Below are 16252 nucleotides of genomic sequence, written 5' to 3'. Positions count from 1 at the left end.
ACCCTCTCACTTTGCACACCACCTCGACCAAAACACCCTATATCTGCCACTCTATCATCAAACACATTCAACAAACCTTCAAAATACTCACTCCATCTCCTTCTCACATCACCACTACTTGTTATCACCTCCCCATTTGCACCCTTCACTGAAGTTCCCATTTGCTCTCTTGTCTTACGCACTTTATTTACCTCCTTCCAGAACATCTTTTTATTCTCCCTAAAATTTAATGATACTCTCTCACCCCAACTCTCATTTGCCCTTTTTTTCACCTCTTGCACCTTTCTCTTGACCTCCTGTCTCTTTCTTTTATATGTCTCCCACTCAACTGCATTTTTTCCCTGCAAAAATTGTCCAAATGCCTCTCTCTTCTCTTTCACTAATACTCTTACTTCTTCATCCCACCACTCACTACCCTTTCTAATCAACCCACCTCCCACTCTTCTCATGCCACAAGCATCTTTTGCGCAATCCATCACTGATTCCCTAAATACACCCCATTCCTCCCCCACTCCCCTTACTTCCATTGTTCTCACCTTTTTCCATTCTGTACTCAGTCTCTCCTGGTACTTCCTCACACAAGTCTCCTTCCCAAGCTCACTTACTCTCACCACCCTCTTCACCCCAACATTCACTCTTTTTTTCTGAAAACCCATACAAATCTTCACCTTAGCCTCCACAAGATAATGATCAGATATCCCTCCAGTTGCACCTCTCAGCACATTAACATCCAAAAGTCTCTCTTTCGTGCGCCTGTCAATTAACACGTAATCCAATAACGCTCTCTGGCCATCTCTCCTACCTACATAAGTATACTTATGTATATCTCACTTTTTAAACCAGGTATTCCCAATCATCAGTCCTTTTTCAGCACATAAATCTACAAGCTCTTCACCATTTCCATTTACAACACTGAACACCCCATGTACACCAATTATTCCCTCAACAGCCACATTACTCACCTTTGCATTCAAATCACCCATCACTATATATATATATATATATATATATATATATATATATATATATATATATATATATATATATATATATTTTTTTTTTCATTCAAACTATTCACCATTTCCCGCATTAGCGAGGTAGCGTTAAGAACAGAGGACTGGGCCTTGGAGGGAATATCCTCACCTGGCCCCCTTCTCTGTTCCTTGTTTTGGAAAATTAAAAAAAAAAACGAGCGGGGAAGATTTCCAGCCCCCCGCTCCCTCCCCTTTTAGTCGCCTTCTACGACACGCAGGGAATATGTGGGAAGTATTCTTTCTCCCCTATCCCCAGGGATATATATATATATATATATATATATATATATATAAAAAAAAAAAATATATAATCTTTTTTTTTTTTTGCTTTGTCGCTGTCTCCCGCGTTTGCGAGATAGCGCAAGGAAACAGACGAAAGAAATGGCCCAACCCCCCCCCATACACATGTATATACATACGTCCACACACGCAAATATACATACCTACACAGCTTTCCATAGTTTAACCCAGACGCTTCACATGCCTTGATTCAATCCACTGACAGCACGTCAACCCCGGTATACCACATCGATCCAATTCACTCTATTCCATGCCCTCCTTTCACCCTCCTGCATGTTCAGGCCCCGATCACACAAAATCTTTTTCACTCCATCTTTCCACCTCCAATTTGGTCTCCCACTTCTCGTTCCCTCCACCTCCGACACATATATCCTCTTGGTCAATCTTTCCTCGCTCATTCTCTCCATGTGCCCAAACCATTTCAAAACACCCTTTTCTGCTCTCTCAACCACGCTCTTTTTATTTCCACACATCTCTCTTACCCTATTATTACTTACTCGATCAAACCACCTCACACCACACATTGTCCTCAAACATCTCATTTCCAGCACATCCATCCTCCTGCGCACAACTCTATCCATAGCCCACGCCTCGCAACCATACAACATTGTTGGAACCACTATTCCTTCAAACATACCCATTTTTGCTTTCCGAGATAATGTTCTCGACTTCCAAACATTCTTCAAGGCTCCCAGGTTTTTCGCCCCCTCCCCCACCCTATGATCCACTTCCGTTTCCATGGTTCCATCCGCTGCCAGATCCACTCCCAGATATCTAAAACACTTTACTTCCTCGTTTTTCTCCATTCAAACTTACCTCCCAATTGACTTGACCCTCAATGCTACTGTACCTAATAACCTTGCTCTTATTCACATTTACTCTTAACTTTCTTCTTTCACACACTTTACCAAACTCAGTCACCAGCTTCTGCAGTTTCTCACATGAATCAGCCACCAGCGCTGTATCATCAGCGAACAACAACTGACTCACTCCCCAAGCTCTCTCATCCCCAACAGACTTCATACTTGCCCCTCTTTCCAAAACTCTTGCATTCACCTCCCTAACAACCCCATCCATAAACAAATTAAACAACCATGGAGACATCACACACCCCTGCCGCAAACCTACATTCACTGAGAACCAATCGCTTTCCTCTATTCCTACACGTACACATGCTTATACACATGCCTTACATCCTCGATAAAAACTTTTCACTGCTTCTAACAACTTGCCTCCCACACCATATATTCTTAAAACCTTCCACAGAGCATCTCTATCAACTCTATCATATGCCTTCTGCAGATCCATAAATGCTACATACAAATCCATTTGTTTTTCTAAGTATTTCTCACATACATTCTTCAAAGCAAACACCTGATCCACACATCCTCTACCACTTCTGAAACCTCACTGCTCTTCCCCAATCTGATGCTCTGTACATGCCTTCACCCTCTCAATCAATACCCTCCCATATAATTTACCAGGAATACTCAACAAACTTATACCTCTGTAATTTGAGCACTCACTCTTATCCCCTTTGCCTTTGTACAATGGCACTATGCAAGCATTCCGCCAATCCTCAGGCACCTCACCATGAATCATACATACATTAAATAACCTTACCAACCAGTCAACAATATAGTCACCCCCTTTTTTAATAAATTCCACTGCAATACCATCCAAACCTGCTGCCTTGCCAGCTTTCATCTACCGTAAAGCTTTTACTACCTCTTCTCTATTTACCAAATCATTTACCAAACCACCTCACACCACATATCGTCCTCAAACATCTCATTTCCAGCACATCCACCCTCCTGCGCACAACTCTATCCACAGCCCATGCCTCGCAACCATACAACATTGTTGGAACCACTATTCCTTCAGACGCACCCATTTTTGCTTTCCTAGATAATGTTCTCGACTTCCACACATTCTTCAAGGATCCCACAGTTTTCACCCCCTCCCCCACCATATGATTCACTTCCGCTTCCATGGTTCCATCCCCTGCCAAATCCCCTCCCAGATATGTAAAACACTTCACTTCCTCCGATTTTTCTCCATTCAAACTTACCTCCCAATTGACTTGACCCTCAACCCTACTGTACCTAATAACCTTGGTCTTATTCACATTTACTCTCAACTTCCTTCTTTCACACACTTTACCAAACTCAGTCACCAGCTTCTGCAGTATCTCACATGAATCAGCCACCAGCATGTGTGTGTGTGTGTGTGTGTGTGTGTGTGTGTGTGTGTGTGTGTGTGTGTGTGTGTGTATGTACTTACAGATGCTCCCCGACTTATGACCTATGTGACTTATGACCATCCATTCATACGATTGGAAAAAATATATATTATAAGATATTAGTACATCGTCCAAATGCCTCTCTCCTCTCTTTCACTAATAATCTTATTACTTCTTCATCCCACCTCTCACTACCCTTTCTAATCAACCCATCTCCCACGCTTCTCATGCCACAAGCATCTTTTGCGCAAGCCATCACTGCTTCCCCAAATACATCCCATTCCTCCCCCACTCCCCTTACCTCCTTTGTTCTCACCTTTCTCCATTCTGTACTCAGTCTCTCCTGGTACTTCCTCACACAAGTCTCCTTCCCAAGCTCACTTACTCTCACCACTCTCTTCACTTCACCCCAACATTCACTCTTCTTTTCTGAAAACCCATACAAATCTTCACCTTCGCCTCCACAAGATAATGATCTGACATCCCTCCAGTTGCACCTCTCAGCACATTAACATCCAAAAGTCTCTCTTTCGCACGCCTGTCAATCAACACGTAATCCAATAACGCTCTCTGGCCATCTCTCCTACATACATACGTATACTTATGTATATCTCGCTTTGGTCGAGGTGGTGTGCAACGTGAGAGGGTTAGGGAAAATGATCTGGTAAACAAAGAAGAGGTAGTAAAGCTTTGCGGAAGATGAAAGCCGGCAAAGCAGCAGGTTTGGATGGTATTGCAGTGGAATTTATTAAAAAAGGGGGTGACTGTATTGCTGACTGGTTGGTAAGGTTATTTAATGTATGTATGATTCATGGTGAGGTGACTGAGGATTGGCAGAATGTGTGCATAGTGCCATTGTACAAAGGCAAAGGGGATAAGAGTGAGTGCTCAAATTAAAGAGGTATAAGTTTGTTGAGTATTCCTGGTAAATTATATGGGAGGGTATTGATTGAGAGGGTGAAGGCATGTACAGAGCATCAGATTGGGGAGGAGCAGTGAGGTTTCAGAAGTGGTAGAGGATGTGTGGATCAGGTGTTTGCTTTGAAGAATGTATGTGAGAAATACTTAGAAAAACAAATGGATTTGTATGTAGCATTTATGGATCTGGAGAAGGCATATGATAGACTTGATAGAGATGCTCTGTGGAAGGTATTCGGAATATATGGTGTGGGAGGCAAGTTGTTAGAAGCAGTGAAAAGTTTTTATCGAGGATGTAAGACATGTGTACGTGTAGGAAGAGAGGAAAGTGATTGGTTCTCAGTGAATGTAGGTTTGCGGCAGGGGTGTGTGATGTCTCCATGGTTGTTTAATTTGTTTATGGATGGGGTTGTTAGGGAGGTGAATGCAAGAGATTTGGAGAGAGGGGCATGTATGCAGTCTGTTGTTGATGAGAGGGCTTAGGTAGTGAGTCAGTTGTTGTTCGCTGATGATACAGCACTGGTGGCTGATTCATGTGAGAAACTGCAGAAGCTGGTGACTGAGTTTGGTAAAGTGTGTGAAAGAAGAAAGTTAAGAGTAAATGTGAATAAGAGCAAGGTTATTAGGTACAGTAGGGTTGAGGGTCAAGTCCATTGGGAGGTAAGTTTGAATGGAGAAAAACTAGAGGAAGTAAAGTGTTTTAGATATCTAGGAGTGGATCTGGCAGCGGATGGAACCATGGAAGCTGAAGTGAATCATAGTGTGGGGGAGGGGGCAAAAATCCTGGGAGCCTTGAAGAATGTTTGGAAGTCGAGAACATTATCTCGGAAAGCAAAAATGGGTATGTTTGAAGGAATAGTGGTTCTAACAATGTTGTATGGTTGTGAGGCATGGGCTATGGATAGAGTTGTGCGCGGGAGGGTGGATGTGCTGGAAATGAGATGTTTGAGGACAATGTGTGGTATGAGGTGGTTTGATTGAGTAAGTAATGTAAGGGTAAGAGAGATGTGTGGAAATAAAAAGAGCGTGGTTGAGAGAGCAGAAGAGGGTGTTTTGAAATGGTTTGGGCACATGGAGAGAATGAGTGAGGAAAGATTGACCAAGAGGATATATGTGTCGGAGGTGGAGGGAACGAGGAGAAGTGGGAGACCAAATTGGAGGTGGAAAGATGGATCGAAAAAGATTTTGAGTGATCAGGGCCTGAACATGCAGGAGGGTGAAAGGCGGGCATGGAATAGAGTGAATTGGATTGATGTGGTATACCGGGGTCGAAGTGCTGTAAATGGATTGAATCAGGGCATGTGAAACGTCTGGGGTAAACCATGGAAAGTTCTGTGGGGCCTGGATGTGGAAAGGGACCTGTGGTTTTGGGCATTATTGCATGACAGCTAGAGACAACGTGTGAACGAATGGGGCCTTTGTTGTCTTTTCCTAGCGCTACCTCACACACATGAGGGGGGGAGGGGGTGTTATTCCATGTGTGGCGAGGTGGCGATGGGAATGAATAAAGGCAGACAGTGTGAATTGTGTGCATGTGTATATATGCATGTGTCTGTGTGTGTATACATATATGTGTACATTGAGATGTATGGGTATGTATATTTGCGTGTGTGGACGTGTATGTATATACATGTGTAGGGGGGTGGGTTGGGCCATTTCTTTCGTCTGTTTCCTTGCACTACCTTGCAAACGCGGGAGACAGCGACAAGGCAAAATAAAAATATATAATAATTAGTAGATATATAAATCAAGCTTGGTCATACATCTACCATTGCTAATGGATGCATGCATAAGAAAGTGAATTTTAGACGATCCTGGCATTATGTATATCACAGCATCTCTCAGTTACCATTCAGCAAATGCACATTATTCAGGTGACTCTATTGAATTTTCGTTCTGGATTAAACCATTTTTGTATTAAACCCCAAAGAAGATGACAAGCAAGAGGTAAAACCCATCACATGTTGATAGATCTCGCAAGAAGCCAAGGAACACAATCCATATTGAATTGAAAATGAAGGTAATCACCCAATATAAATGTGATTGCACATGATCTACAGTTGTCCCACTCAATGGTCTCCACAATTTTAAAAGATAAAGAAAAAATACATGAAGTAGTGAAAGGTTCAGTAAATATGAAGTCTATGATAATAATAAAACAATGAGAAGGGCCCATCCACAAAATGGAAAAGTTGTTGATGCTGTGGACGGATGATCAAATTAAAAAAGGTGTACCACTAAGCTTACTAACAATTCAGGCGAGGGATAAAAGTCTTTTTGAGACTTTGAAGGAGCGAAGGAGCGATTGGGAGAGGATTACACTGAGAACTTCACAAGTCATGGTTGGTTCATCAGATATAAAAGATATATCTTGCACAACGTTTGAGTCACAGGTGAAGCTGCAACTGCTGACAAAGGAGCTGCTGAAAAGGTCAATGAAAGTTTGGATGAATCAATCCATGAACTAAAGAATCTTAAATAAAAGGTAAGAAAAAACTACAAAATCATATAATCAAGCTGGTCAATAAAAAGTGAGATAATCATGATAGAAACTTAGTAGGATAAAAGAATGCTGTACAGGTATACGAATTCTACATGCCATGCTGACATATGTCCAACTTACATCCATTTCGAGATGTGAACGGTCAGTCAGAACGGAACTCAGACGTATGTTGGGGAGCATCTGTATACTTTTTTCAATACTTGATCACCATTTTTCTGAATTAGCAAAGTAGCACAAGGTACACACGAAGAAAGGTAGGCCACATATATCCACTGTATAGCTATAAACTGTAATGAAACGAAACCACACCTCCCTATCCACAACCACGCACTACACATCTTTTCATAGTTAACCCCAAGAGCTTCTAAAGCCATGGTTTAGCCCACTGACAGCATGTTGACTCCAGTATACCACATCATTTCAATTCAATCTATCCCTTGCAAACCCTCCACCCCCTTGCATGTTCAGGCTCAGATTACTCAAAATCCTTCCTACTTCATCCTTCCATTTCGAATTAGATCTCCTTTTCATTGTCCTATCCACTTCTGACACATATATCCTCTTTGGCAACATTTCCTCTTTCATTCTCTCCATATCAGAAATATAAATTGAAAATTCATACCAAAACCTCCTGAGTTGGGTCGATGTTGCGGCTCTGACAGTAGCTTCTCTTCTGCAATGGCAAGATTTCCTCTATGGCTCTCATTATCTGGCTCAAGCTCTAGTGCCTTCTTGTAACATTCCTTTGCTTGTTGGTGATCATTTAGACTTGAATACGCCAGTCTGTTATGAAATATGTACATCAGTATGCATTAACATTTTATCTATACATTTACTAGTAAATAATCAACCACTTACTTTTCAAGCAGCAGTCTTCCTCAGCACTCTAGTCAAAATGCCAAGCTCTTCTCTTATGAACACATCCAACATTCTTTAACTATATCATTAATACAAGACCATTCTTCTGGTAAGAGATGTTTACCAAGTCCAAGCCATAAACACAGCACAAACAAACTTTGATTATGGCAAAGCCTGGTGTTAACCCCTTAACATTCCAATATGGTATCCTTTTCATCCCTCAAAATTCTTGTTTTGTATCCTTCTCACTCTTCAAAATTCATGTTTTTCAAGTCTTTACAAGTATATCTAACCTCATAATTTCAAAGATATTCCTATTACAGGGGTGTGTGATGTCTCCATGGTTGTTTAATTTGTTTATGGATGGGGTTGTTAGGGAGGTGAATGCAAGAGTTTTGGAAAGAGGGGCAAGTATGCAGTCTGTTGTGGATGAGAGAGCTTGGGAAGTGAGTCAGTTGTTGTTCGCTGATGATACTGTGCTGGTGGCTGATTCGAGTGAGAAACTGCAGAAGCTGGTGACTGAGTTTGGTAAAGTGTGTGAAAGAAGAAAGCTGAGAGTAAATGTGTATAAGAGCAAGGTTATTAGGTACAGTAGGGTTGAGGGACAAGTCAATTGGGAGGTTAGTTTGAATGAAGAAAAACTGGAGGAAGTGAAGTGTTTTAGATATCTGGGAGTGGATTTGGCAGTGGATGGAACCATGGAAGCGGAAGTGAATCATAGGGTGGGGGAGGGCGCGAAAGTTCTGGGAGTGTTGAAAAATGTGTGGAAGTCGAGAACTTTATCTCGGAAAGCAAAAATGGGTATGTCTAAAGGAATAGTGGTTCCAACAATGTTATAAGGTTGCGAGGCGTGGGCTATGGATAGAGTTGTGCAGGAGGAGGGTGGATGTGCTGGAAATGAGATGTTTGAGGACAATATGTGGTGTGAGGTGGTTTGATCGAGTAAGTAATAATAGGGTAAGAGTGATGTGTGGTAGTAAAAAGAGTGTGGTTGAGAGAGCAGAGGGTGTTTTGAAATGGTTTGGTCACATGGAGAGAATGAGTGAGGAAAGATTGACCAAGAGGATATATGTGTCAGAGGTGGAGGGAATGATGAGAAGTGGGAGACCAAATTGGAGGTGGAAACATGGATTGAAAAAAATTTTGAGTGATTGAGGCCTGAACATGCAGGAGGGTGAAAGGCGTGCAAGGAATAAAGTGAATTGGAACGATGTGGTATACCGGGGTCAATGTGCTGTCAATGGATTGAACCAGGGCATGTGAAGCGTCTGGGGTAAACCATGGAAAGTTCTGTGGGGCCTGGATGTGGAAAGGGAGCTGTGGTTTCAGTGCATTATACATGACAGCTAGAGTCTGAGTGTGAACGAATGTGGCCTTTGTTGTCTTTTCCTAGCGCTACCTCACGCACATGTGGGGGAAGGGGGTTGTTATTTCATGTGTGGCATGGTGGTGATGGGAATGAATAAAGGCAGACAGTATGAATCATGTACATGTGTATATATGTACATGTCTGTGTGTGTATACATATGCATACGTTGAGATGTATAGGTATGTATATTTGCGTGTGTGGACGTGTATGTATATACATGTGTATGTGGGTAGGTTGGGCCATTCTTTTGTCTGTTTCCTTGTGCTACCTTGCTAACGCGGGAAACAGCGACAAAGCAAAATAAATATGAATATTCCTATTACAATGAAAAGAATTCAATTTTTACTATTTTCATTGTAATAACATGTAAAAGTTTTGTAGGTGTTTGGTATAACACACTAAAAAGTGTGGGAATGAATAAAGGCAGACAGTATGAATCATGTACACGTGTATATATGTATATGTCTGTGTGAGTACATATATGTATACGTTGAGATGTATAGGTATGTATATTTGCGTGTGTGGACGTGTGGGGTGAGTTGCCACTGTTCATGTTTTTTGAACTATTTTATCTACACCAAAACATTGACGACATCTTTTATCTTATATAACAAACATTATCTTGTTACAATCAATGTGATTAATTGTTAATCTTTTCATAACAACAAAACTAAAGAATGTGTAAATCACCAGCAGTGCTAGTCAAATGCAGTCTTTTCATGATCAGGCACATGCTGACAACACGGCCTCCACTTCTGCTAAAAACCTTCTCATGCCTTATCCTGGTCAACTTTTGATAATGAAAGAGTCAGTGTCTATCATCATACTCAAATAATCCAGGATCATTTGCCTAGTCCTTTAAAGCTTCCTAAATGCAATTCAATTTCCTTCCTAGAAAATTCATGAAAATGTGCTCTTACTGGCATGGCTAAAGGATGAACAACTTTGGGAGGAAATTATCAAGCATTGCCACCTCAGCCACAACCCAAGCTTGGTGTAAAGCCTTGGAGGCATAAAAAATTGACACACACATATAGCTGTCTGAAGGCACCATCCAACTCGTGTAAACATCCATTAAGGGGTTAATACTGGTCTCCCTTGCTTTCATCATCGATTATGATCCCACAAAAGGTCATTTTAAGCAAACTCAGTATACGCAAACAAGCAATACCCCACAACTAAGCTATGGGTGTTCCATTCTCAGCCATTGCCAAAGTCTGCATTTTGAAGAAAATTCTGAGCAAAGTTTTTCAGCATACGCTAATAACAGTTCTAGAGCAAAATATTGTAAATAATAAAGAATTAACTAAATTATTTCTAATAACAGAATAATAACTAAAACATGGTGAAATCTGAGGCTAAGAGAGGTGAGAAAAAGTACATTCAAACTGGCAGGGAGGCAGAAAGGATATGGTAACCTCCTCAACTGTCCATCACCATCAGTGGCAGACTAGTACAGCCTCTCTTGACCCACACCCCATCCCCCTCCTCTCCTGATTCACACTGCATGTCTCCATTCTTAATCCACACCCCATCCCCCACCTCTCCTGATTCACACTGCATGTCTCCATTCTTAATCCACACCCCATTCCACCTCTCCTGACCCACATTACATACCTGCTTTCTTGATCCACATCCCACATACCCTCTCTTGTTCAAACCTTCTCTTTATTTATGCCCCAAAAGACAAGGCACAAAAAATGAAATGTTAAGAGCAACTCATGCTCAAACTTTTTAAAAAAAGAATTCTATCCCACTGACTACGAAAATGGCTGCAGACAAGCTATATTCTTAATCAGAGGTCCATAATTCCAGCAAGATGTGAAACCAGATCTGCTTCTGCTGATGCTATAGACACATGCTGGGAATTGTTTTGAGGTAAAAAAAAAATATCTTCTATGTCAGATAATCTAGTAATCGACAAATGTCTAGGCTTTAAATGAAATATATGTTATTGAAAAGGGGAAATAAGAAATTGGGGAAAAATATTTTAAGGATTTTGGAGGAAGTGGAAAACCTGCTCTTTAAAAAAAAAAAAAGGGCCAGGTCGCAGTTGTTTGGAAAAAACATGGCAGTGTTCCAAAGCTTCACCCACGCAAAGACTACTCCTCACATATCTGTAGTGGCTCTTCCTTCACTTCTCTAATAGCCTGAGTGGAATCATATATATTCTTCTTTATCAGTTCTTCAGCTATCACTTCTCTTCAACCATGACTTTCCTTCCATTGCAGTATAACTTCCCTTTCCCTGTTTTACAGGCATTATTCTCACCACTGCTCTCACAAGCTGTTGATATGTGTCCCTGTGACTCGCCTGTGGCATGTGCCTTATTGTTATTTCCTATAAATTTTGTATGGAGACCAACCACTACCAAGGACAGACAATTGTGATACCTCCTCTTACTATAACCTTTCCACCTTTGAAAGTCAGATCAATTAACATCAAAGTAGCCACAATTATTTTTTTTCTTATTTTTGTACTCAATTCTTCTTTCATCAAAAATGCCTACTATTAGGGCATGTTCCTGCCACTGCCATGCTGGACAGTATAAAAAAAAAGAAAAATTAATAAAAGAGCAAAGCAGTACACCGATTTTACTCAATAATTTACTCCTGTTCGCTGATGATACAGCACTGGTAGCTGATTCATGTGAGAAACTGCAGAAGCTGGTGACTGAGTTTGGTAAAGTGTGTGAAAGAAGAAAGTTAAGAGTAAATGTGAATAAGAGCAAGGTTATTAGGTACAGTAGGGGTGAGGGTAAAGTCAATTGGGAGGTAAGTTTGAATTGAGAAAAACTGGAGGAAGTAAAGTGTTTTAGATATCTGGGAGTGGATCTGGTAGCGGATGGAACCATGGAAGCGGAAGTGGATCATAGGGTGGGGGAGGGGGCGAAAATTCTGGGAGCCTTGAAGAATGTGTGGAAGTCGAGAACATTATCTCGGAAAGCAAAAATGGGTATGTTTGAAGGAATAGTGGTTCCCACAATGTTGTATAGTTGCGAGGCGTGGGCTATGGATAGAGTTGTGCGCAAGAGGATGGATGTGCTGGAAATGAGATGTTTGAGGACAATGTGTGGTGTGAGGTGGTTTGATCGAGTAAGTAACGTAAGGGTAAGAGAGATGTGTGGAAATAAAAAGAGCGTGGTTGAGAGAGCAGAAGAGGGTGTTTTGAAATGGTTTGGGCACATGGAGAGAATGAGTGAGGAAAGATTGACCAAGAGGATATATGTGTCGGAGGTGGAGGGAACGAGGAGAAGTGGGAGACCAAATTGGAGGTGGAAAGATGGAGTGAAAAAGATTTTGTGTGATCGGGGCCTGAACATGCAGGAGGATGAGAGGAGGGCAAGGAATAGAGTGAATTGGATCGATGTGGTATACCAGGGTTGACGTGCTGTCAGTGGATTGAATCAGGGCATGTGAAGCGTCTGGGGTAAACCATGGAAAGCTGTGTAGGTATGTATATTTGCGTGTGTGGACGTATGTATATACATGTGTATGGGGGTGGGTTGGGCCATTTCTTTTGTCTGTTTCCTTGCGCTACCTCGCAAACGCGGGAGACAGCTACAAAAAAAAAAAAAAAAAAAATTTACTCCTGAAGATTTTAAGGAAAAAACTGTCTGCTTTTATTGAAACGAATGGGTAACAGGCAATCAAAAATACTTTATGGGAGTTTGGTGATGTTCACTTCTTTCAGTGCTGTTCATCAAGCTTTCATCAGCAATCAAAAACAGATTTGAGATGATTTTTATTTCTAGACAGTACATGTGTATTATTCTTTCTTTCTTTTTTTCTTTTATACTATTCGCCATTTCCCGCATTAGCAAGGTAGCGTTAAGAACTGAGGGATGGGCCTTTGAGGGAATATCCTCACCTGGCCCCCTTCTCTGTTCCTTCTTTTGGGAAAAAAAAAAAAAAATGAGAGGGGGGATTTCCAGCCCCCCGCTCCCTTCCCTTTTAGTCGCCTTCTACAACACGCAGGGAATACGTGGGAAGTATTCTTTCTCCCCATCCCCAGGGATACTTAAATGACATAAAGAAAAATTATGATGAAATTTCATCATATGTCACTTCCAGGCCATATCCTTACAGAGGATCTTTTGGAAAGGACCATAATAAGCTGCAAATGCATTTTCTACCATCAAGTGTGAGCAGTGTGAGCTACCATTAAGGAACAAAAACAGTTTGAACGCAAAAATTCAAGTTCTAAGGCAAGATGAAGTCAATATTTACACTATCATGTTTTCAGTAGCATCATGGGTTATTTCTCATATTTCTGCCAATTCTTCAAAATGAAAGAGATCCATTATTTTGTGGAAATGGCATGATGTTAGTGCTGGTAATTTGGGCAAGTATTTAATTAAGGAAAAGCACCAGTTTTGATGTGAAAATTGCAGATAATGAGGTATTTAAGTGGTGGTTAAGCTACACATCAATACTTCTTTTGTCTTAACTGTAAGCTAATTCAATGAATGAATAATATAGTAGAGCTTCGAGCCAATCAGCTACTCTGGTGGCCTGTCCAGATCCATCTTCTCATGGCCATGTCTACTGCGGCATGGGGCCTCTGTTTTTCATGTTACTTTTATGTACACAAGACACCCATACTATGTCTAGAAAAAGGCCTGCAAGTGCTAGCGATGGTTTTTGTTCCTACAGTTTTGTTACTGAGAAGTCATGTCTAGAAAAAGGCCTGCAAGTGCTAGCGATGGTTTTTGTTACTACAGTTTTGTTACAAAGAAGTCAGGGAAGAGCATCAGTTTGGTTAAGAAAATGCTGGTAGTAAGGATCATTGAGGCTGGTTATCATCAGCTTAATTTCAGCTGGAGCATAGGTTTGGATATGTCTATGAAACTATGGAAAATGCAGCCTGCCATACATGCAACTTTATCACCCAACAATGAGCGCTCAAGCTACTGAGTGCAGTAGTGAGTATTGTACCATACCTGTGTTTCTTAATCATTATAATGTTAAGCCATTAAATATTAGTGCTATCATCAATAAACTGACTTAAAACATTTTTCTTGGGAACAGAGTCATCACCAGTGCCATGACCTGTATCCAAATAAAGTGCTTATTATCACTTATAGCTCTTTGAGCAAAAATACATCCTCAGCACTATCACAGGTCTGTCGGTAGAAGGTGTCATGGTACAGTCTCTTGTCAGCATGAGATGTATCCGTACTGGATAGAACTACTTCCATGGTTCCATTATTTTCTAATTCATATTTCTGTCATATTTATAAGTTACATTACTATCCTTGCTATATTCACTGAAATGATTAAATTTCAACATTAGTTTTCTTCTTTTTCTTTTCTTTCATACTTGTTCTATATTTCCAGCATCAGCAAGGCAGTGACAAGAAGATATGAAAAAAAAGCCTCATTTTCTCATATCCATTCGCTAGCTGTCATATGGAATGCATTGAAACCACAGCTCCCTATCCACAACCAGGCCACAAAGATCTTTCCACAGTTTACCCTAGACATTCTCCATGCCTGGTTCAATCCACTGACAGCATGTCACCCCCTGTATATCACTCCAATTCACTCTAACCCATGCATGCCTTTCAACCTCCTGCACATTCAGACCATGAGCACTCAAAATCTTGTTCATTCTATCCATCCATCTCCATTTTGACCTCCTCTTTTGCCTTGTCCCCAAGACTCCTGATACGTACACATATCATCAATGGTAACCTTTCCTCATATGGCCAAACCAATTCAGCACATGCTCTTCAGCTCTTGCAACTATATCATTCTTCTTACCAAACCTCTCTCTTACCCTATCATTACTTGCTCGATCAAAACTCCTCACATCACTTCCTGTCCTCAAACATTTAATTTCCAACGCAGTCACCTTCATCCATATATTCTCATCAATAGTCCATGCCTTGCATCCATGCATCACTGAGACTGTCATACTTTCAAACATACCCATTTTCATCCTCCCAGATAGTGACCTCTCTCTATACATTACTCAATGCTCCAATAAAAGCACAAGTTCTGTTATCCAGTTGGTTCACTTCACATACAACCTATCTTTCCTTTCTTCTCCAGATCCATAAATGATACATACAAATCCATCTGTTTTTCCAAGTATTTCTCACATACATTTTTCAAATCAAACACCTGATCCACACATACTCTACCACTTCTGAAACCACACTACTCTTCCTCAGTCCGATGCTCTGTACATTCCTTCACCCTCTCACATCAGTCTGAGCCTTAGAGGAGGACAAGCACTCCCTGCTTGACTCCTTTTTTCTGCTTCCTCTTTCAAAAATTGAAATACAAGAAGGGGAGGATTTCCAGTCCCCTGCTTTCATTCCCTTTATTTCCCTCCTGTGGCACATGGGGAATATGGAGGCAAGTGGGGAAGTAATAACAGGTAGTGATGAAGTCAAGAGATGGAGTGAGTATTCTGAAGGTTTGTTGAATGTGTATGATGACAGAGTTGCAGATATAGGGTGTTCAGGGTTGTAAATGGAAACGGTGAGAGCTTGTGCATTTGTGTGCTGAAAAAAGACAGGTGACTGGGAAAACCTGGTTAAAAAGAGAGAGATACATAAGTGTACATATGTGAGGAAGCGAGATAGTCAAAGACCATTATTGGATTACATGTTAATTGACAGGTGAGTAAAAGAGAGACTTTGGAATGTACATGTGCTGAGAGGGGCAGTTGGAGGGATGTCTGATCACTATCTCATGGAGGAAAAGGTGAAGATTTGTAGATCCAGAAAAGGAAAGAGAATGTTGGGGAGAAGAGAGTGGTGAGAGTAACTGACCTTGGTATGAAGAAGTACCAGGAGGGATTGAATGTAGAATGGTATAAGGTGAGAGCAAATGACATAAGGGGAGAGGGGGAGGAATGGGATGTATTTAGGGAAGCAGTAATGGCTAGCGCAAAAGATGCATGTGGCATGAGAAAGGTGGGAGGTGGGCAGATTAGAAAGGGTAGTGAGTGGTGGGATGAAGAAGTAAAGTTGTTAGTGAAAGAGAAAAGCGAGGTAGTGAAAGAGAAAAGAGAGG

At 41.1% G+C, this 16252-nt stretch overlaps 1 protein-coding gene across 3 annotated transcripts in view; it reads right to left on the bottom strand.

Moving 5' to 3' along the window:
- LOC139750865 (small glutamine-rich tetratricopeptide repeat-containing protein alpha-like) overlaps nt 1–16252 on the bottom strand; it is a 150067-nt gene that overhangs the window by 44571 nt on the left and 89244 nt on the right. For all 3 annotated transcript variants that reach the window (XM_071665670.1, XM_071665667.1, XM_071665669.1), the window contains exon 5: nt 7620–7780. In XM_071665670.1, coding sequence (XP_071521771.1) covers nt 7620–7780 — 161 coding nt within the window. The remainder of the gene's footprint in view (nt 1–7619; nt 7781–16252) is intronic.

The sequence above is a fragment of the Panulirus ornatus genome, chromosome 10, assembly GCF_036320965.1.
Source record: "Panulirus ornatus isolate Po-2019 chromosome 10, ASM3632096v1, whole genome shotgun sequence".
Taxonomy (NCBI): domain Eukaryota; kingdom Metazoa; phylum Arthropoda; class Malacostraca; order Decapoda; family Palinuridae; genus Panulirus; species Panulirus ornatus.
Note: the sequence above shows the minus strand (reverse complement) of the source record. Positions and strands in the feature narration are given on the sequence as shown.